This window comes from Piliocolobus tephrosceles, chromosome 8, assembly GCF_002776525.5.
Source record: "Piliocolobus tephrosceles isolate RC106 chromosome 8, ASM277652v3, whole genome shotgun sequence".
Taxonomy (NCBI): Eukaryota; Metazoa; Chordata; class Mammalia; order Primates; family Cercopithecidae; genus Piliocolobus; species Piliocolobus tephrosceles.
This window is the reverse complement of record NC_045441.1, coordinates 135963510-135988473: the sequence shown is the minus strand read 5'-3', so window position 1 is coordinate 135988473 and position 24964 is coordinate 135963510. Positions and strand designations below refer to the sequence as shown.

Below are 24964 nucleotides of genomic sequence, written 5' to 3'. Positions count from 1 at the left end.
CTGGGTTTCACCTTTACCACTCCATAGAAACTGTTTTATCTTATCAATGTCATTATGAATGTTATTACATCTAGTGGATTTTTTTTTTTTTTTTGGCATCTTAGTAGTATCAGATCGTCTCCTTGATGTAATTTCTTTACCTCCTGACACTGTATTTTCTTAGAAGAGCAATCCTTGGCTCTTCTTCTCCTACACAGCATATCCAGTCCATCAGGGAATTGCCTTCAACTTATACTTCGAATCCAACCGCTTCTTGACACTTAAACTCTTCTTCTACTACACACAATCAGCTCTCAACTGGATTTAGCAACTCTGTTTCTATTCCTGAATTCAAAAATCTACCTTTTAACACAGAGTCAGAATGACCTTTTACAAAGTGAAACAGATTATATCACTTCTATGCTCAAAACTTTAGTTGCTTCCAGTTTCACAAAGAGTGAAAGTCAGCGTTTTCAAGGTGGATTTTCGTGTGCTCAGGCTTCCACGCACTGTTCACTGCATTATGTTTCTTCTGTTACTACTCTCTCATGGTTCACTTTCTTTTCAGGAAACATTTACCCTTTGCTGTGCTTCAAACACTTCAGGTGGGCTCCTACCCTTGGGCCTTAGCTTTGGCTTTCTCTCTGCCTGGAATGTTTTTCCCCCAGATATCCACTTAGCTAACTCCCTCATCTGTTTGAAATGGGTTTATCATCTTTGTTATAAGGTTTATGCTGATATGTTTTGCACTATTTAGGGTCCTCCCCATCTACACTCCAAATCTCTCTTATTGGATTCCTTTCTTTTCCATGGTATTTTCACTTGTCATCTTCTAATATTCTATATCATTTCTATATACTTTATTTATATATTACAATTGTAAGCTATGTTTGTCTACTTCTACAACAGTTTAAGCTCTCTGTAGTTCAGAAAGCTTTTTGTTCCTCAGTTTATATTACATGCCCAGAACATAGTAGGCTTAACATAGAGAAATATTTAGTAAATATTTGTTATATGAGTGTAGAAACTTATGTCACCACTCAGTCTCCACGAAAAGTCTCTGCTTCCCTCAAATGATGTCCCTTTTTTTTAATGGAGGAGACAGTAGCGTACCTGTCTTTATGATTTTCTTCCTAAATGCCTTTCCTTCCTTACCCAGCTGAATTGTAAAAGTACTCCAGAGCTCTACTCTGATTCCCACTGATCTCCTTGTTCTCAATTTGTAAAGCCAGCATGGACCAATGGAAAAAGCCCAGGAATGAACATCAGACTTACTATGCTTTGGGTCATGTCAGTGCATAGCCATATAATCCTGGGCTGGTATCAACATCTGATCCTCAATTTTCCCATTTTAAATAATACAGTGAATATTCTGATCTGTAAGATTTCTTTTGATTCTAATTTTTTATGACTTTAAGCATAATTTAAACACAATGTTTAAAGTATATATTTGTCTAATAAGAAGGCGTTCTAAACTGGTTGTTTTACCATCAAATCTAATAACGTTTTAAAACACATATGATAAGCTAAATGTTCATTTAATCAGTTATCTCCTCAACTATACCGTAAACATATGACTTGAGGTTTTGATTATTGTCCTTTTCGTTTTCATACTACCAAGATGAGTACCAATAACATAATAACAACAAAAAGTCTAATACCTGTAAGAGCCAGTTACCCTCCTAAATCATTTCACACTTAATTCTTACAGCTAGCCTAGGAATTCAGATACTATTTTTATCCTCATTATACCATTTTACAAAGGAAAAGCCTGTGGCGCACAGAGATTAAGTATAGTTGGTAGGCATTTAGATAGATTTGAACTCAGGCAATCATGTTCTAGAGTCTATGTAATTAACCACCACAACCTACTGCTCTTAATTTATTACTCAATATATTTTAATTATTCAGGCAAGCAGAAGGCAGAGAACGGAACCAATGAATCGTTAGGTGCTTTTCTGATGATAACATTTTTGAATATGACTAGATAATTATGGAGTTTCCAGAAACATATTTAATCCCCTATGTACATAAGTCATTGTCTTTGCTATAAATTGCTTAGGCTGGGTATTGGCTATGTCAGCATTGCTGTAATTACCAAATTCAAAACACACATACCATTTACCGCTGGTAAAGTACAAGACAGCACATTTTTTCTATAACTAGATCAGGGAAAATGAATTTGGATGCAAAAGTACATTCAATCTTAGCAATTAACAAGGAAGGCTTCCCAAAGATAATTCCATTCCCACATTAGTGCATGAAAGCCAAAGATAGACCCAGCTGCTCTTCCCAGCTCTGGGCTGTGGTTGCAACTGTTGGGGAGCAGTGAAAACATATTGGAGTGACAGATTAAAAAAAAAACCCTAAAAAGAACTATCCTTTTTTGGACTTGCAAACAAAACTGGCTGCGAAATACATGTTAAATAAAAATTATGTTTTATGTGTACAATGTTTTTTTTTTTTTTTTTTTTAGTTTTGGCTTTACCCTTTAGAAAAAGCTTTCCATAAAATTATTGGCAAAGAAACAAAACAATTATGTTTACATAGGTGAAAGTGAAGAATGGAAATACTAAACTTAAGGCCATTAAATTAGACTTTTGCCTGAATGGCCCAAAGAAGATGTGAACATTTGCATTGTCATCTTTAAGTTATTTCTAGGGATTAGCTGAAAAAAAAAGTATGGTTTATATTTAGTTATATTTGGCTATTTGTTTTATTCAATAGCTTGCATGCTAGATATATATGACTTTACTATCATTTTGTTGGCCTATTTCTCACTCCTTTTTTTACAGCCTAATCTTACAAAAGATTAATTATTCTCATGCTTATCATTCCCCTTATACCAGTTGCCTCTTAGGGTTGGATTTAATTAACCTTTTCCCTGGCTTTGGAACATTTGCCACTTCATTGTTTTTCACTAGCATAGGCTACTAGAAAGTACAGGAGTTTAAAAATAAAGCCAAATTCATTTCAAGTACCAACTCTGCCTCTGTAAAACTTGGATACTCTCACATATCCATGGCTATCATCATAGATAAAACTATGAGAATTTGTGTGACCTTTTAAGCTTTGGCCTTCTCTTTATAAAAGGATGATCATATGTGTTTCACTATTTGTTGTGACAATTATGTGAATTAAAATACATCAAGCACCTCTTAGTTACCACAGACTGCCCCTTAGTCGATGTTAGTTCTGAGCTTTCCATTTCTTAGTTTTCATTAAAAACAAGCCTTGGCTGATATTTTATTTCTTTATAGACCTTTGGGGCTCTTTTTGGGTATTGTCTGATCCTTCCATCTCCCCTCAATAGTCATTCCAAGTAGTTCCAGTTTATTTTCTTTATTATACAATCTGATTACTTATCTACTCTGTTGTTGTCTTGTTCTGTTTTTTGTACTTTCACCACTTTGAGCAGATTTCTCATAAGGAGTGAGGAGAAAGGAATTGAACAAGGAGTAGACAATAAACCAACATTCATAATTCATAAGTATATAATAAAATTTTTCAGTTTTCAAATAGCATTAGCCTAGGTTTTCTCTAGCTAGTGAAATTAGTATCTTTCCTGTCTAAGTCTTCCATAAAATAAGTAAGCAGTAGATGTTGGAAAATAATTCTTATACTACTTACAATTCTATCTTGCACTTAGTCAAGATCTAAGTTGCGAATTTCCTATTATGTAGTTGCCTGATTAGGTTTATTACTTTTTTTCTATTATTTTCTTTGTAATTCTCAACTATACTCAACTCTACATTTTTTCTTTTAACAAAAGTTACAATACTGTTCTTAAGGAGCGCTCCTGTTACTTTCATTACTCTGAGTTTTTCTTATCTAATTGTCCATTCTCTGTCTTTTTGCTGGTTTTTCCTCCTCTTACCAAATTTTGAAAGATGAAGCTCCTGGAGACTTGGCTTGGAATTCTTTCCTCTTCTCTGTTTATCTGTTCTTACTTAGTAAATAAACTATGGCTTCCAATACCAACATCATCCACATGCTGATAACATCAGCCTTGACTCTTCTCTGAGCTCCAGACTCACATCCTTAACTGACAACTTGACTTGTCCTCCTAAATAGGGAGCAGACATCAAAAACGTGACAGGTCCACAACAGGACTGGATTCTCTCCAAACTCTTTGCATTCTTTTCCATAGCAGCTAAAGGGATAGTTATCTATAAATCAAGTAAAGAACCTACAATTCAGTCTTGATTCCTACCTTTCTTTCACACTCTGCATACACCTATTGCCAAGTTGTGGTAGTTATACTTTTAACTATTTCTCACATCTTCCAACTTCTCTTCACATACATGGCTATCATCATAGATAAAGCTATGATTACTTACTCCTGGATTATTCAATACTTTCTGCCTTACCTCATTTTTCCTGTTCTCACCTCTCACTCCATAATCTATATTACCCTCTAGTCTGTCTATCTATCTATCTATCTATCTATCTATCTATCTATCTATCTATCCATCCATCCATCCATCCATCCATGTATATATCCACTATCCACATAGTAGATAGAAATCTATCTATCTATTCATCCATCTACCCATCCACTATCCACATATTAGATAAAGATATCTTTTAAAAATCATATCATTGACTGGGTGCGGTGGCTCACGCCTGTAATCCCAGCACTTTGGGAGGCCGAGGCAGGCGGATCACAAGGTCAGGAGATCGAGACCACGGTGAAACCCCGTCTCTACTAAAAAATACAAAAAAATTAGCTGGGTGCGGTGGCAGGCACCTGTAGTCCCAGCTACTCAGGAGGCTGAGGCAGGAGAATGGCGTGAACCCAAGAAGCGGAGCTTGCAGTGAGCCAAGATCGCGCCACTGCACTCCAGCCTGGGTGACAGAGTGAGACTCTGTCTCAAAAAAAAAAAAAAAAAAATCATATCATTCACTTCCCTTAAATGAAATCCTCCAGTGGGTTTCCATTCTAATTTCTTACCATAGTTTATTATACCTTCCATAATCTGGCCTCTACCTACCTCTCCAACTAATTTCTCTCTTTTTGCCCTTTCTTGTATTCATTGAATAGGGATGTGTTTATGAGAGGTGAAGCCAGCTGGAATTCCTGGGTCAACTGAGGACTTGAAGAACTTTTCTGTCTAGCTAGAGGATTGTAAATGCACCAATCAGCTCCCTGTAAAAACACACCAATCAGCACTCTGTAAAAACGCACCAATCAGCGCTCTGTGTCTAGTTAAAGGATTGTAAATGCACCAATCAGCACTCTTTAAATGGACTGATCAGCTCTCTGTAAAATGGACCAATCAGCAGGATGAAGGCGGGGCCAAATAAGGGAATAAAAGCTGGTCACCCCAGCCAACAGCAGTAACCCACTCGTGTCCCCTTCCATGCTGTGGAAGCTTTGTTCTTTCACTCTTCACAATAAATCTTGCTGCTGCTCACTCTTTAGGTCCACATTACCTTTAGGAGCTGTAACACTCACCACGAGGGTCTCCAGCTTCATTCCTGAAGTCAGCGAGACTACCAACCCACCCGGAGGAATAAACAACTCTGGACACCCCACGTTTAAGAGCTGTAACACTCACTGCAAAGGTCTGCGGCTTCACTCCTGAAGTCAATGAGACCACGAACCCATTGGGAGGAACAAACAACTCTGGATGCACCACCTTTAAGAGCTGTAACATTCACTGCTAAGGTCTGCGGCTTCACTCCCGAAGTCAGCAAGACCACGAACCCACTGGAAGGAAGAAACTCTGGACACATCTGAACATCTGAAAGAACAAACTCCGGACACACCATCTTTAAGAACTTTAACACTCACCCCGAGGGTCCGCGGGTTCATTCTTGAAGTCAGCGAGAATAAGAACCCACTGGAAGGAACCAATTCTGGACATATTTACAAGTCATAGGACTTCTGTATTTTAAGTTTTTCCTATCCAAGCTTTCCTTTTTCTTATCTTTTCTGTCTGAGCCTAAATCGAATACCCACTACTTTTTACCATATAGTGTTGCATGATTTCTTTATAGCTTTATTCTAATCTATAAATGTTTTATGTATTGATCTAGAACAGTGAGGGTACTCTGTTTATACCCTCAGTGCTTAATATATTAGGTATACAAAATGAAAGACACTGTGGGGGGGCGGTGTGTGTGTGTTTGCAATATTCAGGTATGAATCAAATCACAGAGATGAGATGATTGTCATGGAGGACTGTTATGTTTTTTCTCTCATTGTATATTTTTTTAATCTCATTTATTTATCTCACATGGTACTTGGTAATTTTTTTTTTTTTTTTTTTTTTTTTTTTTTTTGTAGCGATCAAAGAGCAAGTTAGTAAAGGCAGAGGAAGAAAGATTGTCCTCCTCTGTTCAGCAACTACAGAAAGGCAGTAGCATGTCAAGTGTCATCAGTAGCCAAACAAGACGCCCAGTTGGGAGCTGGTAATAGAAAGGAGGAACACCTGATGAGGAGGAGGAACTTCTAAGCTGACTACTGAGAGAAGATGCAAGATCATCCTGAATACACTCCATGCAGAGAAGGCTGAGCCATGGAAGGACAAAGGTGTTCAGTGCTCACTCTCCTTGCTCTATCATGCCTTCAGCTCTCTCCCACTTAGAGCTCTAAGGGACACACTTTGTTTTTATTTTGTTCACTGAAAAGGAATCATTTATTGAATTAAATAATACAGGTTCTTTGTATATGTAGTTGATGTACATTTGATTTTAAAAAGAAACTGTTTGCATTAGGTCACCACAAAGCAGATTTATATACTGATATGGTTTGGTTGTATCCCCACCCAAATCTCATCTTGAATTGTAATCCCTATAATCCCCATGTGTCTAGGGACAGACCCGGTGGGAGGTGAATGGATCATGGGGGTCGGTTTCCCTCATGCTCTTCTGGTGATAGGGAGTGAATTCTCACGACATATAATGGCTTTATAAGGGGCTCCTTCCCCTTCACTACTCACTCTCTTTCTCCTGCTGCCTTGTGAAAAGTTCCAAGTTTGCTTCCCTTTCACCTTCTGCCATGATTCTAAGTTTCCTGAGGCCTCTCCAGCCATGTAGAATTGTGAGCCAATTAAATGTCTTTTATTTATAAATTACCCAGTCTCAGGTATTTCTTCATAGCAGTGTGAAAATGGACTAAAACACATATAATCATCAATTGTAGGAAAACAAAAATTAACTTTCTATGTGATCTCAACAGAAGTACTCTTTCCTTGATCATAAGAAAGTGTATTTTTTAAGAAAGTAAAGTGAATGAGTTTACAAAATTGCAAAGCACTAGAGCACTTTAAGCAAAAACTCTTTAGTTTTAAGAAAAAGGTACGATTTCTCATTTTCTATTCTTGGCATACATGTTAACTGTTGCTGATGAAACCCAAACCTCCTGAACCCATTTCAGTGTTATTCAAAATTTAAACTTCTTCTATATTTGGATTAAAAAATCTGTTCACAAATGAGCTGTGCAAATGGATCACTTTTATTTTACTTCAAACTTTCTTTGAATAAATTAAACAGCATAACACCAACATTTCCTCTATAATCGTCAACTGTGATACTAGCTATACATTTATAAACTGTTTTGCAGTCAAGTCAGAACAAGGAGTTACTTGTTCATAACACCCAGAAGAGCTATCTGAATGTCCATTTTCACAAGAGCTTTCTCCATTGGTGGCATTTTATAATTGTAGGGACTATCCAGGTCATAGCCTGTGGTCTCCATGGACCCCTGGGTCAGGACCATGGCCTCCTCCCAGATTTCAGCAAAGTGGAGCTGTTTGTCACTCTGCCCCACAGGCTAGGTGGCTTGCTGGGGCAAATGATGGGTGTCTCTTCAGAGCAGGGCACGGCTGACTGAGAAGGTGAGCAGAGGAGAGAGCCGGAAGAACAAGAAAGTGCAGAATGAGCCCCTAGAACACACTTTGCAGGCTAATACATGCTAGTGAAGGTTCTTCCCTCCTTTCAGTCTTTTTCTCATGCTGTAATATAATTAAATTTTCAAAACACCTGAACCTAATATTGGCAATCTGTTATGTTGACCGGTGTGATAATTATCTGCTGCCTCATGTCAAACTCACACAACGTTGCATAATTTATGTTTGCATCTACTAATGATAAAAATGGTAGGAACAAGTCATAGTGATGCAATGTACTAGAGAGTCAAATGTTTAGAAAAATAGAGCTTGACATCTGTAGAGAACAAATAACTAAATATGCCTTAGAATAGTACATAAAAGTGTGTACCGGGAGAACTCTCTTATCTTATGCTTTATTCTGACCATACCCATCATTGCTTTGAAATACAAAATTTCCACAAAGAAAGCAAAAGTGAAATCAAAGGAAGGAGTCTGGAATTTTTCAAAATATGTATGCTGGGAAAGGAAAACAGGAAACTATAACAACATAGAGCAAAATGACAAAAGAGGAGAAAAGCTCTAAATAAACCTAAAAGGGATGTCAGGAAGCAGCTTGTCTATACTTGTTAACTTGTTTCTCAGTATGGGAGAAAATGGAAGTCCGTGGAGTGGGGTGGGGGTCTAGGCTTCTCCCTCTGGGACACTCAGCTTCTGGAGTGCAACAGAGGAGCTCCTTCAGGTCAGGGGCGTCAACCTGCATGCTATTTACATTTGGCGACAAATAAACCTTTGTTTGGTGGGAGGTGCAGGTGGGTGGGTATTGTCCTGTGCTTTGCAAGATATTCAGTAGGATTCTGGCCTGTATTCATTGTGAGCCAGTAGCATCCTACCCCCCACTCTCCAGTTGTGACAACCGACAATGTCTCCAGATATTGCCAAATATCCCCTGGGGGTCAAAATCACTCCTAGCGGAGAACCACCGCTTTAGAGGAGTCTTCCCACAATCTTTCTTCTCCTTACTTGCCGGTATTATTTGTCATGGTTTTATTAAGATAACGAAAGGAAATTAAAATGGTAGGAATTGGTATATTTTGTTGCTTAACAGTTAATCTGCAAATGTTTGAGAACAGGAATGAAAGAAATCAAACAATACAAGTTTTAGATGAGCTATAATTCTGACTTGTCTAATGTCATATCATCTTACGGATTTAATCTTTTCTATTCTAAATCGTTCAAACGTGGCAAATGGAGACATTATAGCACTCAATTAGTATTACTGCATTTTAAGGTTTTTTACTTCATCCAAGATTAGAGGGTTTTTTAAAAAGTATGCATGTACTCCTGCACACACCCACGCACTCACACAATACCTATCCACCACACAACATTGCTGAGAACCCACGCATATACAGGAACGCAGCTCACATTCTTTAGATTTTTTTTTTCAATATTGATGCCTATCGGCTATTGTACGTAATAAACTCATTGTGTATTACAAAACTTCTCTGGGCAGTAAAACAATACACATAGAACACCCTCTTTTTCTTTCAGTTTCCTAATGGAAATAATTATTTTAGAGACTATCAAGGGTTTATTTCCCTCATCAAGCTTTTTTATGAACAAACCATTTGCTATGTATGCCAATGGCACTGATTATCCTGCATGAAATAGGATACAGTGGTTTCTTGGAGAAAAAAAGAGTAGAAACATACCTGCCAACAGATCTACATGTGATCCAGATTTCACATTTCCCTATAGAATATTGCATTATAAAGAATACGTGGTAAAATTGGAGAATTTATTAGCTCTATTCTGTTAACCATAGCTGAATAGAGCGTGCTGGATTATAGTAAGCATATGCTGTATGGTCTTAGCTGAACCTAAGATAAAAGTGCTGGCGTCAGGATGGAAGTATGGTGGGGGTGAAATTTACTTCTCCATGTTCACATATAATGTCTCGTATAAAGTTACTCTAAAGTTTATGTTCTATTGTTTGTTTTTCTAAACAATAATCTTATTGCTTGGAGTTTTCAAATAGAAGACTTCAGAGACAAGATGATTTACTCATCAGTAGATGCCATTTCTGTTAACAAAGCAAGTCAGACTAGACTCCTACAATAAATGGACAGTCTCTGTTTTAAGCAAGGGTAGAATTGACTAGAGATCCGAGATCTTAAGTAGAAGTACAAAAAAAAAAATTTATTCTTTTAGTTTTCCCTGGAGTTAATCATGTCAAATGCATTCCCAAGCCTGAAGAAAAGAATAAAACTAAATTAATTTTAATCATGCACATTTATTTTTTTGTATTCTGTGTGAAAAAAATAAATACAAAGGGAATATGACTAATTTCAAGGCTTTACTTCACGTCATGCTCCTGAGAATACATTTTTTGGCAAATATAAACACGCTTTCATTTTATTCATGAAACAGTTTACCCAGTACAGCTCTAGGCTTTAATATCTTCAAAAATAATCTCTTCTTAGTATAAAAGTATAGAATTAAAATTTAAGTCCTGATCAATTTCACACACATTAGCCTCCCACAGTGAAGCAATTATTTCCTTTGAGATATTTGCTACTCTCATTTTATAATGAATTTGGTTTATACAAACTGATGAAGATAACAGAATTGTAAAGTTTCAGTTTATAATATCTTGGTATCAATACATTAAAAAAATCAGTCAACTGGATATTTAGAAACATGCCACAAGTAAGACATTGTGCTAAACTCAGAGGTAGACAAAGGAAGAGTGGGATTATCTTTCTTAAAAGAACTTTAGAAGATTAAACATTTTTGAACAGAGTAATCAAATATCTGAACAATATATTAAATCACGTCAGACAAATGTAAACAATAAGAATAATTTAAAATTTGTAAAGGAATTGAGATCGCCATGGAATTAGTATTCAGGCGTTTTGTGGAGGGCAGGTAAGACCATCTTTAAAACTTGGGGGTTCAAGAAAGATTGTTGAATGGGAACATGACTCAATGGAAGCAGTCATTTTGAAATTGCAATCAGGAGGAAATGTGTGGAGTGGACTTGTTTAGAGAGGCAGGAGGGAGAGAGAAGAGCAAGGAAAGTGCACCAGTCTAGGTGTAAATCAAACCAAAAAAGCAAAGATGAAAGTATTGATTGCCTGTTTCCTGACACATGAGTGGTGTTAGGAGCACAGATATGAGGGAGACATAATAGTGGAGGAGCATGTGATGTAATATGTAACAAAAAATGATTGTTATTCAAGATACAAGGTGCTATACTAGAGCACGGAATATTGTTCCCTGGGGATCGAGGAAGGAAAGCATACCAAAATTGGACAATAAATGATAAGTGGCAGCTTGCCAGGATGGAATATAGGGAAGGAAATCCTTGTCAGGGAGTGGAAAGTAGTCACTGTGATGCAAAGTAGGAGAAATGAGGCCAAATGCTCCAGTGGAGCATAGTTGGTGCATGTTCTTGTGTGGCATGCTAAGAAATCAAGACTTATTCTTTAGTAATGGGAAACTATTGAATTATATTCCTTGTGTTTTAGAAATAGAAACTTGGATAATATGGGAGAAAAATTATAAAAATAAGGGAGATTACTTAAAATGCTCCTGTGAAAACCTCAAATGGACATGTAAAAGACATCATTGATGTTAGGTTCTGCCTTCAACAGATATTTCAGATGTGTCATATTCAATAGTACCTGATCCTGTATGATCACGTAACACCAAAGTGTTTCATGCATATGAGAGGTAGTGACTTTAGACTCAAATGCGCTGGGCTCTTTTTTTTTTTTTTTTGAGACGGAGTCTTGCTCTGCCGCCCAGGCTGGAGTGCAGTGGCTGGATCTCAGCTCACTGCAAGCTCCACCTCCCGGGTTCACGCCATTCTCCTGTCTCAGCCTCCCGAGTAGCTGGGACTACAGGCGCCCGCCTTGTCGCCCGGCTAGTTTTTTGTATTTTCTATTAGAGACGGGGTTTCACCATATTAGCCAGGATGGTCTCAATCTCCTGACCTCGTGATCCGCCCGTCTCGGCCTCCCAAAGTGCTGGGATTACAGGCTTGAGCCACCGCGCCCGGCACGCTGGGCTCTTTTTAAAGCTCTTCTCTTCACTAGTTGAAGGAGCCCTGGTGAGTTACTCATGTCTGTTCCTGTGGTTTTTTTTTTTTTTTTTTTTTTTTTTAATCTATGAAACGCAGGTGATCAGGTGGTAATGCCTTTTGTCTTACGGAGTTGTTGCAAGCATTAAATGGCTTAAAATAGTTGTGTGCATTATGTTTGTTTTAACAGTGACTGGCACAGAGAAAGAACTCAATCCATAATAGCCAGTGGGCAATCTGGCTCCAGAGTCCATGCTCACAAGCACTATACCCTAACAAATAGTTCTGCGATTGAAATAAACAATCTTTTTGGCAATAAGATGACCTTGATTAGGTTTTCAAGGTATGAATTTTTGAATTAGGGCAAAGAGATAATGGATGAATGAGGCACTTTAAAAGAAGGGTCGTGATCGGTAAATCTTTGCATGTGTCAGGAAAAGATAAAAGGCAAAATTTGATTTTTCTCAACGTTTTGAACTCGAGTCACCAGAAGAATGACTTTATCATTTGTATAAATGAGATAGAAAGGTTTCTCAATAATGCAGGACCTAACTTACGAGGTTACTGGAACCATAGCAAGATAATTAATGCAAAGGCTTTAGCACAGTGACAGGTATAGTGTAAGCATTCAATAGCTATTCTCTATTATCACAGTTGTCATCATAATCTTAGGATTAGATGAGAGGCATATCTGGATGGCCCTGGAGTCTCATTCTCGCCAGTCTTTATAGCAGTACAGCAAGGAGCTAGCTCAGCAGATCTGAGGGAGCACAAAAGAGAAGTTGCCTGATATCTACCAATGAGATCCAGAGGCTCTCCTTTTCTAACAGGACAACGTTTCTGGCCTTTGCCCCTAAAATTATGTACAACATTACAGATGCAGGTCTCTCGGTCCTAGGATCTTGGCCACGGTGTTAGCTGACAAGCTGTGCTCAACCGAAGCTAAGATCTTAGGGGACTATGTGAACTTTACTACTTTTCTGCTTGTAGTTTTCCCCATTACACTATATGTTAGATTTGCATGCCATGAAGCAATAGGAATTTGATGACAAAGAACGCGGGGGTGGCTGAGATTTGGCACAGATGCGCACAAAGATTGATAGCAGTAGTTGAGATTGGGAGGTAGCTAAAAATTCACGCCCAAAAGGGGAAGCAATATTCATAGGTAAGAGGAATTTACGACCTAGAATGATCAAGTCAACCATGTCCGGGTTAAAAATAAAATAGCAGAGGATTGGAAGGAGGGAAGGAGAGAATCCTGGGAAATGGGAAGTGAGCAGTACTCCAATATCCAGGCAGAGAACTGGAAGCAGGTTATATGTCTAGGGGTAACAAGATCTTGGCCTCCGGACAGAGGTTCAACAATAGAGATCCAATCTGGGAAAGACACTCAGAAAGCCTGGAAGCGCTAGAAGAAAGACTAGAAGTGATTGTAGAGAGAACAGACATTTAGGCAGGTTATCAGTATCTTTCAGAAAACATCAGAGTCTACCAAGCGCTACAATAAGAATCTAGGCACAACTGTAATTATAAAATCGAATCATAGAGAATGAATGAAAGGAAGAAAGCACTGACTGGAGAGAAGAAAGAGGACTCAGAAATAGCACAGAATTTTTAGTTCACAGAACTAGGGTCTGTGCCCAGGTTAGAAAAGCCTCAAGGGTATTGATGGAACGGACCTCAAAATAATAAGAGCTATTTATGACAAACCCACTGCCAATATCATACTGAATGGGCAAAAACTGGAAAAATTCCCTTTGAAAACTGGCACAAGACAGGGATGCCCTCTCTCACTACTCCTATTCAACATAGTGTTGGAAGTTCTGGCTAGGGCAATCAGGCAAGAGAAAGAAATCAAGGGTATTCAGTTAGGAAAAGAAGAAGTCAAATTGTCCCTGTTTGCAGATGACATGATTGTATATTTAGAAAACCCCATTGTCTCAGCCCAAAATCTCCTTAAGCTGATAAGCAACTTCAGCAAAGTCTCAGGATACAAAATTAATGTGCAAAAATCACAAGCATTCTTATACACCAGTAACAGACAAACACAGAGCCAAATCATGAATGAACTTCCATTCACAATTGCTCCAAAGAGAACAAAATACCTAGGAATTCAACTTACAAGGGATGTAAAGGACCTCTTCAAGGAGAACTACAAACCACTGCTCAGTGAAATAAAAGAGGACACAAATGGAAGAACATACCATGCTCATGGATAGGAAGAATCAATATCGTGAAAATGGCCATACTGCCCAAGGTTATTTATAGATTCAATGCCATCCCCATCAAGCTACCAGTGACTTTCTTACAGAATTGGAAAAAACTGCTTTAAAGTTCATATGGAACCAAAAAAGAGCCCGCATTGCCAAGACAATCCCAAGTCAAAAGAACAAAGCTGGAGGCGTCACACTACCTGACTTCAAACTATACTACAAGGCTACAGTAACCAAAACAGCATGGTACTGGTACCAAAACAGAGATATAGACCAATGGAACACAACAGAGTCCTCAGAAATAATACCACACATCTACAGCCATCTGATCTTTGACAAACCTGAGAGAAAAAAGAAATGGGGAAAGGATTCCCTATTTAATAAATGGTGCTGGGAAAATTGGCTAGCCATAAGTAGAAAGCTGAAACTGGATCCTTTCCTTACTCCTTATATGAAAATTAATTCAAGATGGATTAGAGACTTAAATGTTAGACCTAATACCATAAAAACCCTAGAAGAAAACCTAGGTAGTACCATTCAGGACATAGGCATGGGCAAGGACTTCATGTCTAAAACACCAAAAGCAACAGCAGCAAAAGCCAAAATTGACAAATGGGATCTAATTAAACTAAAGAGCTTCTGCACAGCAAAAGAAACTACCATCAGAGTGATCAGGCAACCTACAGAATGGGAAAAAATGTTTGCAATCTACTCATCTGACAAAGGGCTGATATCCAGAACCTACAAAGAACTCAAACAAATTTACAAGAAAAAAACAAACAACCCCATCAAAAAGTGGGCAAAGGATATGAACAGACATTTCTCAAAGGAAGACATTCATACAGCCAACAGGCACATGAAAAAATGCTCATCATCACTGGCCATCAGAGAAACGCAAATCAAAACCACAATGAGATACCATCTCACACCAGTTAGAATGGCAATCATTAAAAAGTCAGGAAACAACAGGTGCTGGAGAGGATGTGGAGAAATAGGAACACTTTTACACTGTTGGTGGGATTGTAAACTAGTTCAACCATTATGGAAAACAGTATGGCAATTCCTCAAGGATCTAGAACTAGATGTACCATATGACCCAGCCATCCCACTACTGGGTATATACCCAAAGGATTATAAATCATGCTGCTATAAAGACACATGCACACGTATGTTTATTGCGGCACTATTCACAATAGCAAAAACTTGGAATCAACCCAAATGTCCATCTGTGACAGACTGGATTAAGAAAATGTGGCACATATACACCATGGAATACTATGCAGCCACAAAAAAGGATGAGTTTGCATCCTTTGTAGGGACATGGATGCAGCTGGAAACCATCATTCTTAGCAAACTATCACAAGAAGAGAAAACCAAACACCGCATGTTCTCACTCATAGGTGGGAACTGAACAATGACATCACTTGGACTCAGGAAGGAGAACATCACACATCGGGGCCTATCATGGGGAGGGGGGAGGGGGGAGGGATTGCATTGGGAGTTATACCTGATATAAGTGACGAATTGATGGGTGCAGCACACCAACATGGCACAAGTATACATATGTAACAAACCTGCACGTTATGCACATGTACCCTAGAACTTAAAGTATAATGAAAAAAAAAAAAAAAAAGAAATTAGGTGTACATGTTTCTAAGTAAGAAAATTAGAATTTTTAAATTGATATAACTTATGCTATTTAATTTCCATTTGTAACATTGCTAAGCCTCATACTTTTCAGAAATATTTTATCATCAATTGTTTTGTAGCATATTGTTTTTGATTTCTAAAAACAATTGATGTTCACTGTAGAAAGTATAGATATTAGAGAAAATACATTAAAAAGTTAGTATAATGAACTGATAACCCACCAATTAGAGATAATCACCATTAGTATTACTTATTTATTTCACTGTGATTTGGAATGAAATAAAATTCCTATATTTATAATAATGACATTAAAGTCATAGTCTACTTAAGTTTTTATTAAAATTTTTATTCATAGCATTATATTTTACCATATTATTAAATTCTATTGAAGAAACACGATTTATAATGACATAATAGTATTCCACATAAAAATACACCTTTTAAAATCACCTGTCCATTTTCAGTAGTTTGTTTTCAATTACTTTCATTGTTGTATATATGTTGTGATAAATATCTCTGGGTGCTTCTTTATTTTCTTAGAATCAGAAAAACTTTAATGGATCAAAGGGAAGTAACATCTTTTAAGGCTTCTAATAAATATGGTTTAAACTTGAATTAAAAAATTGATCTTGCTAAATAAGTCTCCAATTATTTTGCTGTAAAACATAATAAAACAAATCTCTTAAATTATTTCTAGTAATGCCTAAACATTTAGTTTTTGAGATATAAGAATTTAACACAATTTGAAATAATATCAGTATAGAACTGAATATAATTTTTCAGTAAACAACTAAAACATCAAAAATTGTATTTCAAATAAGACCTTTTTTCTTACATGATGAAAAGGATATCTCCTGGGGCAAGTTATCACTGAACTTAGGAAAACGGTATAAATTATTTTTTTAAAGAAATATTAATATGCTGGCTACATTTCCAAATGTTCATAAAATTAAGAACAGAGATATTTTAATTGCTTAGAATGGACACTGCCAGGACTGTTCCCAAATATATTTGCCCAGATTGAACTAGGAACTATTTCCCCGCATGCTCCCAGCCACACACTGAACCAAGAAATCTCCCACTCCTCCCTTGACACACCCAATGGAACACAATGATTTACAAAGGAAATCTCACTAACAAGCAAAGTAAATAAAACAAGTTCACAAGAGATTTCCTTTGGAGATGAAAATACAAACAGAGATGATCTTTTCTGATTACATATTTCTGAGACAGTGTGGACACTGAACAGCCATTTGAAAATTGAAGCAATACCTACATTAACAAAACAAGGAGGTTCCAGTACTTGAGTATAAGAAAACAGATAACCTAGGACAGGACACATTCTGAATCACGTTTTGGAAAGGCTTTGTTTATACATGGAGAGAAGTTAACCTGTTTCCAATAAGTGAGAGAGAATATTAAGATAAATCACTTTCCCCCCACTATAATCAATGCTGAATCACATGGTATTACCTTGTTAATATTGGCACGCGACAACTGAATATTGTTCTAAATATCTGTTTGTATTTAGTGGCATAAAATTGAGTCATTTTGAAATAAAAACTTACTTCAAAAGGTAGGTAGTTTTGTTTGTTTGTTTGTTTGTGCTATAATTCAAATAGTAATGTACATGAATGCTTCTTTTTACTACTATTATAATGTTATAATACTGTTCCCATAAGACAAACTTAGTTTTCCAATATAGAGTGATGGAGCTAATACTTCCAGGCAACTAAAACTTTTAAAAATTCCAACACTTCAAATAAGAAAAAGAATGTAGGTCAGGTCAGCGTTTTCCAAACTGTATTTAGGAAATGAAATTACTACAGTGGGTCATGATCTTTTTTTTTTTTTTTTAAGAAAAAAGCAAGAGAAGAGAAAAGATCACAATTATCATAGTGTACCTAAAATAGCAAGGTAAGTTTTATTTCATTAAACTTTGTGTCAGTAGATTTTGAGTACGACATAAAATATTTTCTTACTGTACTTTGATCAAAATTATTTGAAAAACATGGTTCTAGGTCCACCTTCCCCAGGGTTTTGAATTTTAAAGTTAAAATGAAAATTATGCCCAGAATGAACAGCTATTATTCATTAGAATATTTTTGCACATGTTTAATTTTCTTTTATCGTTTATGCCTAGTTAAAAGTAATGCATAAATATGTATTCATAAATCAGTAACTGCTGTCCTAAAGAAAGTGATATAGTGAGATAAAATTGAGGCATTTTGAAATAAAAACTTATTTCAATATGTAGGTAGGGTTTTTTTGTTGTTATTGTTATTTGTTTGTTTTTGGTTATCCATCAGAAAAAGTTGATCTTGCAACTTGGAAAATATTTTCATGGTAAGATAACCCACTCCATAAATTCAAGACTACTGAGTTTGACTGAATTTTGTAAGTCAAGTCTACTGTTGATTACTAATGAGACTCTTGAAGACAGTAATCACAAGTTGGAAAGAAAGATGCAAAGACAGGGTGAACAACATATTAAACATTCTTTTACTTGTAAGATGTATTTAATATTTTAAATCAATTCCCAAAGAACAGTGTTGACCAAGATGGGAAAAAAGGTTTTTGATCCAACTGGGTTATGTTCATCCTGGACCACAGAACTTATTAAATAAAAACCAAGTTACCAGTATATATTAACAGTATCTGAGAGTCTCTATATTACCTTCTCAGTGCACTACTTTATGTGTGTGCACCAAAATCTTACCACTGTTTATTTTTCTTTTCTAGATTTTCTGCATTTTCTAAATTCTTTCAATCAAAATATTTAACCAAAGGAGAAATGGACTGACATTCTTCAATGCTCATGCTGATAAGAGTAGAGTAGCTGTGATACAGATACATTTCCCTTTGTTAAAGCAAACATTAGAATCTTGAGTTAACTGTTTTCTCAGTGTTGCCATTTTACTGAATTATTTAGACATTTAATTGAATTTTATAAAATACATTAAAAGACAGAGGAAATTATCTCCTATGGTTTCCATATGTACTTGTAGATTGAATGAATGAATATAAAATATAACTTTTTTAAATGGTTGAATTTTCTTTTTTTCTTCAACTAATCTTTCTCAAATGTGAGCACTTAGTTTCCACTGTGCATGTATGTGTGTGTGTGTGTGTGTGTGTATAAAATGCTTGAAGCAGTAAGGTATTTGCACTGGATTATACAATACTATGGAAATCTTTAGATTTCATACCATTTTCAATTAATTTGCACAGATTCTTGGCTAAATTGACAAAAAAACTTCAGTCCATTTTTATCATCTTTAAGCAAATCTATTAAGGTGAATTAACTGTCATGTATTGGATTCCCTTGTTCATTCTATCTTTAATTTTCAAAATAAACACTGCTTAAATTAGGTGAGAGCATGTTGGAGTACTAAATTATAACAAATCAAATTAATACATGTTTATTGACCACTAGGGTTAGTATCTTATTCTTTCAAATACATTGGCTTCTGTTACATGGAAACCTACCAACAAATTGGGTCTGCTTAGAGACTGCAAGGAGAGAGGCCTTCATAGTAATATTTTTATGTTTAGTCATTAGAAAACAATCATTAATCATAATAATATAATGTGGGAGTTTTTCAACCGTGGCAAACATTTGCTTTTGTTTTTGTTTTATCTGTTTTTCTGGTCTCTCCAGATATTTTCGATTTACTGTAAATCTCCCTACGTATACTTGTAAAAGAATGCAGTGATAAAATATGACTAGACATTCAAGGAAAAAGCAAAACTAATAAGCAGAAATGGAGAAAGTGAATATCTAGGTATTTCCCAATAGCTTTTGAGTTCACTAATTTAGTCACATCTCTGACGTAACAGTTCCTTGTGGCTTTCTTGAATCCTTTCCAGCAATAGATCATACATTCAGGCCATACATAAACATAAAGCCTATTTTACAAGAAAATATGTGTTCTATAGCAGGGGATATTCTGTTAGTTCAAAGGGGTCAGAGTATTGAACTCAACAAACATTGGAGCGCACTTCTTACAGGTAGTATTCTATAGGCTAGAGACAGAAGAAAAAGGAGCATGGTCCCTGCTCTCAAGGAGCATGGAGTCTAGACGGGAAATGAGAGGGACAAAAATCATAGTGTGTTAGAAACCGTGTCAGGTATGTGCATGGGATGCCACGAGTGTATATGGCATATTCAGAAATCAGAGTCCATGGTCACCCAGTAGAGCTCTCTGTCATGACTCCTTTCAGTATCTGTTACATCTGTACTAAGTGTTCAGTAAATGTTAGTTTTCTCCATATCTCCCATTTCTAAGTAGTTCTTCACTATATATATATATATATACACACACACACACACATATATATAGTATAACTATTGCAAAGACTATCCAAGAAAAATAGATGAAAACAGTTACTATTTATCACTCCAATACTGAGACTAATTTTTCTTTGTTTATAACATCTCAGTTTACAATATCACCTTTCTTTGTACTGTATTTATCAAAGAACATTCCAAGGTTGTGAAGTCTATTCAAATAACAAGAATATTACCTAAGCTTCCACTTGTCATATCACTACAAAGCCAAATTTAAAATTATCCTATTTTTGGCTAAGCCAGTCTTCCATCAGTTGATACACAAATCTTGTCATTCTACCTCATATTCGCTTTCATTTTCTTTTCCAATCATTTGCATAATTTTAGCAACATCATTTTGAAGTTCTGATTCCAGCAGTGTGATATTCCTTTAAGTTAAAATTTGTATAATCCTGTTACTAATAGTAAAAGGTACATGAATGTTTATAAAGAGAAAATATACCAGATACCATTGTGTTTTTGAAATAAACATTCTTTGCTTTCGGATATAAATTATTCACTTAAAAGAACAACAATTTCTCTATTAAAATAAACTAGCATTGGTAAGGAATAGATTTTGCTTTTCCAATCTCAACCAACTTTCTCCTTCACCTATGCCTTGCCCTCTCAGCAACTTTCCAATTCAACTTGGAAAGTTGAATTTTCTTATTCAATCAGCACACACTGCAACCAAGTAAGTGTCTTGAAGACCTGAACTAAAACCTAATCCTGAGAATATAACACCAGCAAAACCAAACCAAACTCCACATTAGCTTTGGAAATTGCAATCGCAGTTTCAGGAACAAATGTCAAATAGGCTTCACTGACCTGAGGAAATATCGATTTGACTCATCTTGGTCTGTGTGATGTTGATGTGAACACCCACTTTGCTTTCAGTGAGGTCAATCTCCACATTGCCCAAATTATCCGCAAAGTGACTGAAGACCAGGAGACCATTGGGGTTCCATGTCCTAAACTGGAAACTGACGGAGAACAGGTCCTGGTTAAGCCGTCCGGGTACCTCCAGGTAACTTGTAGCATTGAAAAAGACAGGCACTGTATAGGGTTCCACACAAGAGAAGCTCAAATTTCCCTGTAAAATAGAAAGACAGGCTCTGAGGAAAACAGAATAAAATAAACATCCATGTAAGACCATTGATGAAGGTATAGTTCTACAAGTTTTGAAGCACAGCCCGAGCCTAAGTGAAATTCACACGCAGCAGCAGTGCATAGATTCAGTGACTGGATGCACCACCATCAATCTGCTTGGAGTGTAAGGCCTACTACTGAGCAGCAGTTGGCTGTCTAACTATAACAAACAGCTTCTGTCATGGGATTGACAGCCAGACAGCCTGCTGTGATAGGCTGACAATGAGTTGTAAAGTGTGTATATGTGTTGTGGGTGTGAGTGTGAATCACGAGACTTTCTGAAGATAGCAAAGCTGCTGCTGGCCAAACATAAGTCAGGTAGAGAGATGCTATGCCCTATTCTGGGCGGTAAATGCTGACAATAATTAACATAGTACTCTGGTCTCAGTGGGGACTGTGGTCATATGTTTGTAATTTATGAAACTGATATTTTAGGGAAAATATTTTTGGATTTTTATCTATAGACCTTGTATGTACATATATACATAGATAGATATTAAGTTTTCAGCATTAATGTAATTGTGGTTATTGGAGATTATTTTATTATCCAACTCAAAATTCCATTTAAATTCCCATGAAATGTGCTTATATTACAGTGCATTAATTCCTGGGGAACTAGCAGTATAAATGGGCTAAATGGAAACAAAACTTGCAATAATTCAGGCTTTCCCCTTCTCTTCTATACGCCTCCTACTTGGTATAAGCAAAAAAAAAAAAAAAAAAAAAAAAAAAAAAAAATCTTTATCATTCAGTTACACTAAATTTTATATTTCAGTGCCTAACTACATTCCCTTTACAGATCTAAAAATCTGTATTTGCTTCTAACTTCTTTTATCCTATCCTAATATTTTAAGGAATGTAATTGGATGATATTTTCATTGGCTCGCTCCCTCTCTCTCTATATATATACACACACACATATATATATGTATTTTTTTAACAACACCTCATACATATATATATATATATATATATATATATATACACCAGATGCTGATTTCTTCCATTTTAGCACATTAACCATTAAATCTAAGGCAGGCTGTCTCTCTGAATTAATATTCAAATTAAATTTTCTCTGTATGTTCACAGACAATTATTTTTAAATGCCTGCTTTTACTGAGGAAAAGAACTGCCTATGCATAATAACTGAGATTTTATAACTGACCACATACTTCTTTTGAGGGGATTGTCTCCCTAGCAAAATTAAAGATCCTACCAGAGTAATGGTGCTGACTCTGGAGTCAGTGCATAATGAGGGAATGAGTGTGCTTGGGAGAAGAGGAGGTAGAATGAGCGCTGAGTCAATTTCACTGAAATATCAGCACCCAACATCTTTGAAAGTAAATTTCTTATATAAACACTTGCCTTTGTAGGGTTGCTTGCAAAATGTCTATTTGTCTCTATCCCATCTAAGATTTTCTGTATTGTTAAAATAAAATGTAATTATAGAGCATAATCAAACTCACATATTGTGAATCCATAATCTTTTTTTATTCTTTTATTTTTGGGGGAACAGAGTCTCAGTCTGTTGCCCAGGCTGGAGCACAGTAGTTGAATCATGGCTCACTGTAGCCTCAAACTTCTGGGCTCAAGTGATCCTCCTACCTCAGCCTCTCAAGTAGCTGGGGTCACATGCATGCACCACCATGCCCAGCTAATTTTTAATCCAATTTAATTTATTTTTTTAATTTAAATTTTCTTAACTTGTTGTAGAGACATGGTCTTACTATGTTGCCCAGGTTGGTCTCAAACTCCTGGACTCAAGTGATCCTCCTGCCTTGGCTTCCCAAAGTGTTGGGCTTACAGGAGCAACCCACCATGCCCGGCTATAAATCTATAATTTATATCTCCTACTCATAAAATAAAATAAAAGCGAATTTTCTCATAAAATAAGCTTTTTTCCATGTTAAACCTCAATGTTTTCATCTACAAAATGTTTGTATCCTTCTTGTAGTATTGTTCTCAGATCATCCTAAATGTAAAATATAACTTGCCTAGCACACTACCTGTTGCCTATAAATGGAGCTATTATCATTTTTCCATGTAATCAATATACTTTATGAGAAAATTTAATCAAAGTTCAAGTTTTAATTTCTAGTATAAATTTATGATTACTTTAAGGAAATTATTTATTAATCATTTGCCTTAAGTTATTGTTTTAAACTTTCTCATATCCAACCCAAACTGTTTATTTGTTCAGGGATTTTCACTTGTCTAGTCATTTTATGAAACCCTAGGCTCAAATCTGAGGCAATGAGACCATCAGAGCTCTTTTAGAGCAGAGTGCAAACACTCATGACATTATGCTACTTCTAGTGCATAATATCTTCTTATTGTATGGGTCTCTGGAATTTCAGGCTCTCCCAAATAGCCTCTCTGGGCTAAAGCAGCTCCTGGTCTTGCAGAGCCATAGGGAACTCTCATACTAAAATTGTAAACTAAGTATCTTTTAGGGATGTTGAGTAGTGTCATTTGGAGGCAGGTGCGCTGGGGCTTTCTTTGACTTTTGCTCTCCTTCCAAAATCTAATGAAACCTGGTACCAACTCACACAAGAGGCAGACAAAAATCACAGTGAACTTCTGTGGCACAACTTTTGCTATGCAGTGGAAATCAAGCTTTATTTAATTGTATAATATTTAGTCTGGTCAGAGATTTGTTAAAAAGGGTATTTATTTACATATTCGAACAAATCACCTTCAGAAGCACAGGAGTAAATATAATAAAGTCCCTGATTAAAAAACTTTAAAAATATTAAATTAAACCATAAGCAAGTAACTTAGAGCATATGTGATGAGATATTTGAAAACATGATGCTGTCGGTTTAAGGGCTGCTAACTGCTAGCATGAAGCATGTGCTGAAGTGTATCTGTTCTCCTGCCATAAGTCATCCAGAAACACTGAGTCTAACGTTCTGTGCTCCATGGGAATAAAACCCACCACCTACTGTGGGCTTGTCCTATTTTCTATTCATTGTGCCCAAACACAAATATGATGAAAAATGTCATGATTTTGTTGTTGTTCACTATTTCAAAAAACAAAAAAAGTTACTTGATTTTTTATAGACCAATATTTTGAGGATGAAAATTCTTACCACATTTGAGGGCTCTAATTTCTTCCTTCTGGCAAGATCAGTAATGTTGATGCCATTGTAGTTGATGCTTTCCATGCAGCCTTTGAAATTCTTTCTACCGCTGGAACTGGGCTTGCCAGAAAAAGGGATGCCTCCAAAGGTTATCTTTGAGAAAAAGAAATTAAATGTAAACATCCACATTGTGTTATGATAAACTAGACAAAACTATGAATGCAGTCAAGGTCAAGTAGCTATATCCCAATCAAAATACACAAATATTATAGCATTCTGCCTCCAAAATCCATGGCATATTAAATTACGTTGTTGATGAAGTGTCTAATGGAGTCATTCATTCTAATAATTAGATTATAACTTGAACAAAAAAATAGTAATGATCCTTTGCAATTTTACTGCCCCAGAGGCATTGTATAACTTTTCTTGAGAATATTTAAAAGATTTTTTATTCAGCAAACTTCTTTTATGAAATAATATTAGACATATATTTTTACGTTTATCATTCAAAGACATACTATCAATAAATGCCTCCAGTAAGCATGAGATAATCAGCGATAATTTAATAAGCTGATAAAACTGTAGCCCAAAGCAAGGGATATCGTATTTACCCTATGCAGACTTGTAGTCTAATGACT

General features: G+C 36.2%; 1 protein-coding gene across 2 annotated transcripts in view; it reads right to left on the bottom strand.

Moving 5' to 3' along the window:
• Positions 1–24964, bottom strand: part of CNTNAP2 (contactin associated protein 2) — a 2251282-nt gene that overhangs the window by 1257686 nt on the left and 968632 nt on the right. For both annotated transcript variants that reach the window (XM_026456367.1, XM_026456368.1), the window contains 2 exons: positions 24336–24479; positions 20923–21187 (listed from right to left, as the gene is read on the bottom strand). In XM_026456367.1, coding sequence (XP_026312152.1) covers positions 20923–21187; positions 24336–24479 — 409 coding nt within the window. The remainder of the gene's footprint in view (positions 1–20922; positions 21188–24335; positions 24480–24964) is intronic.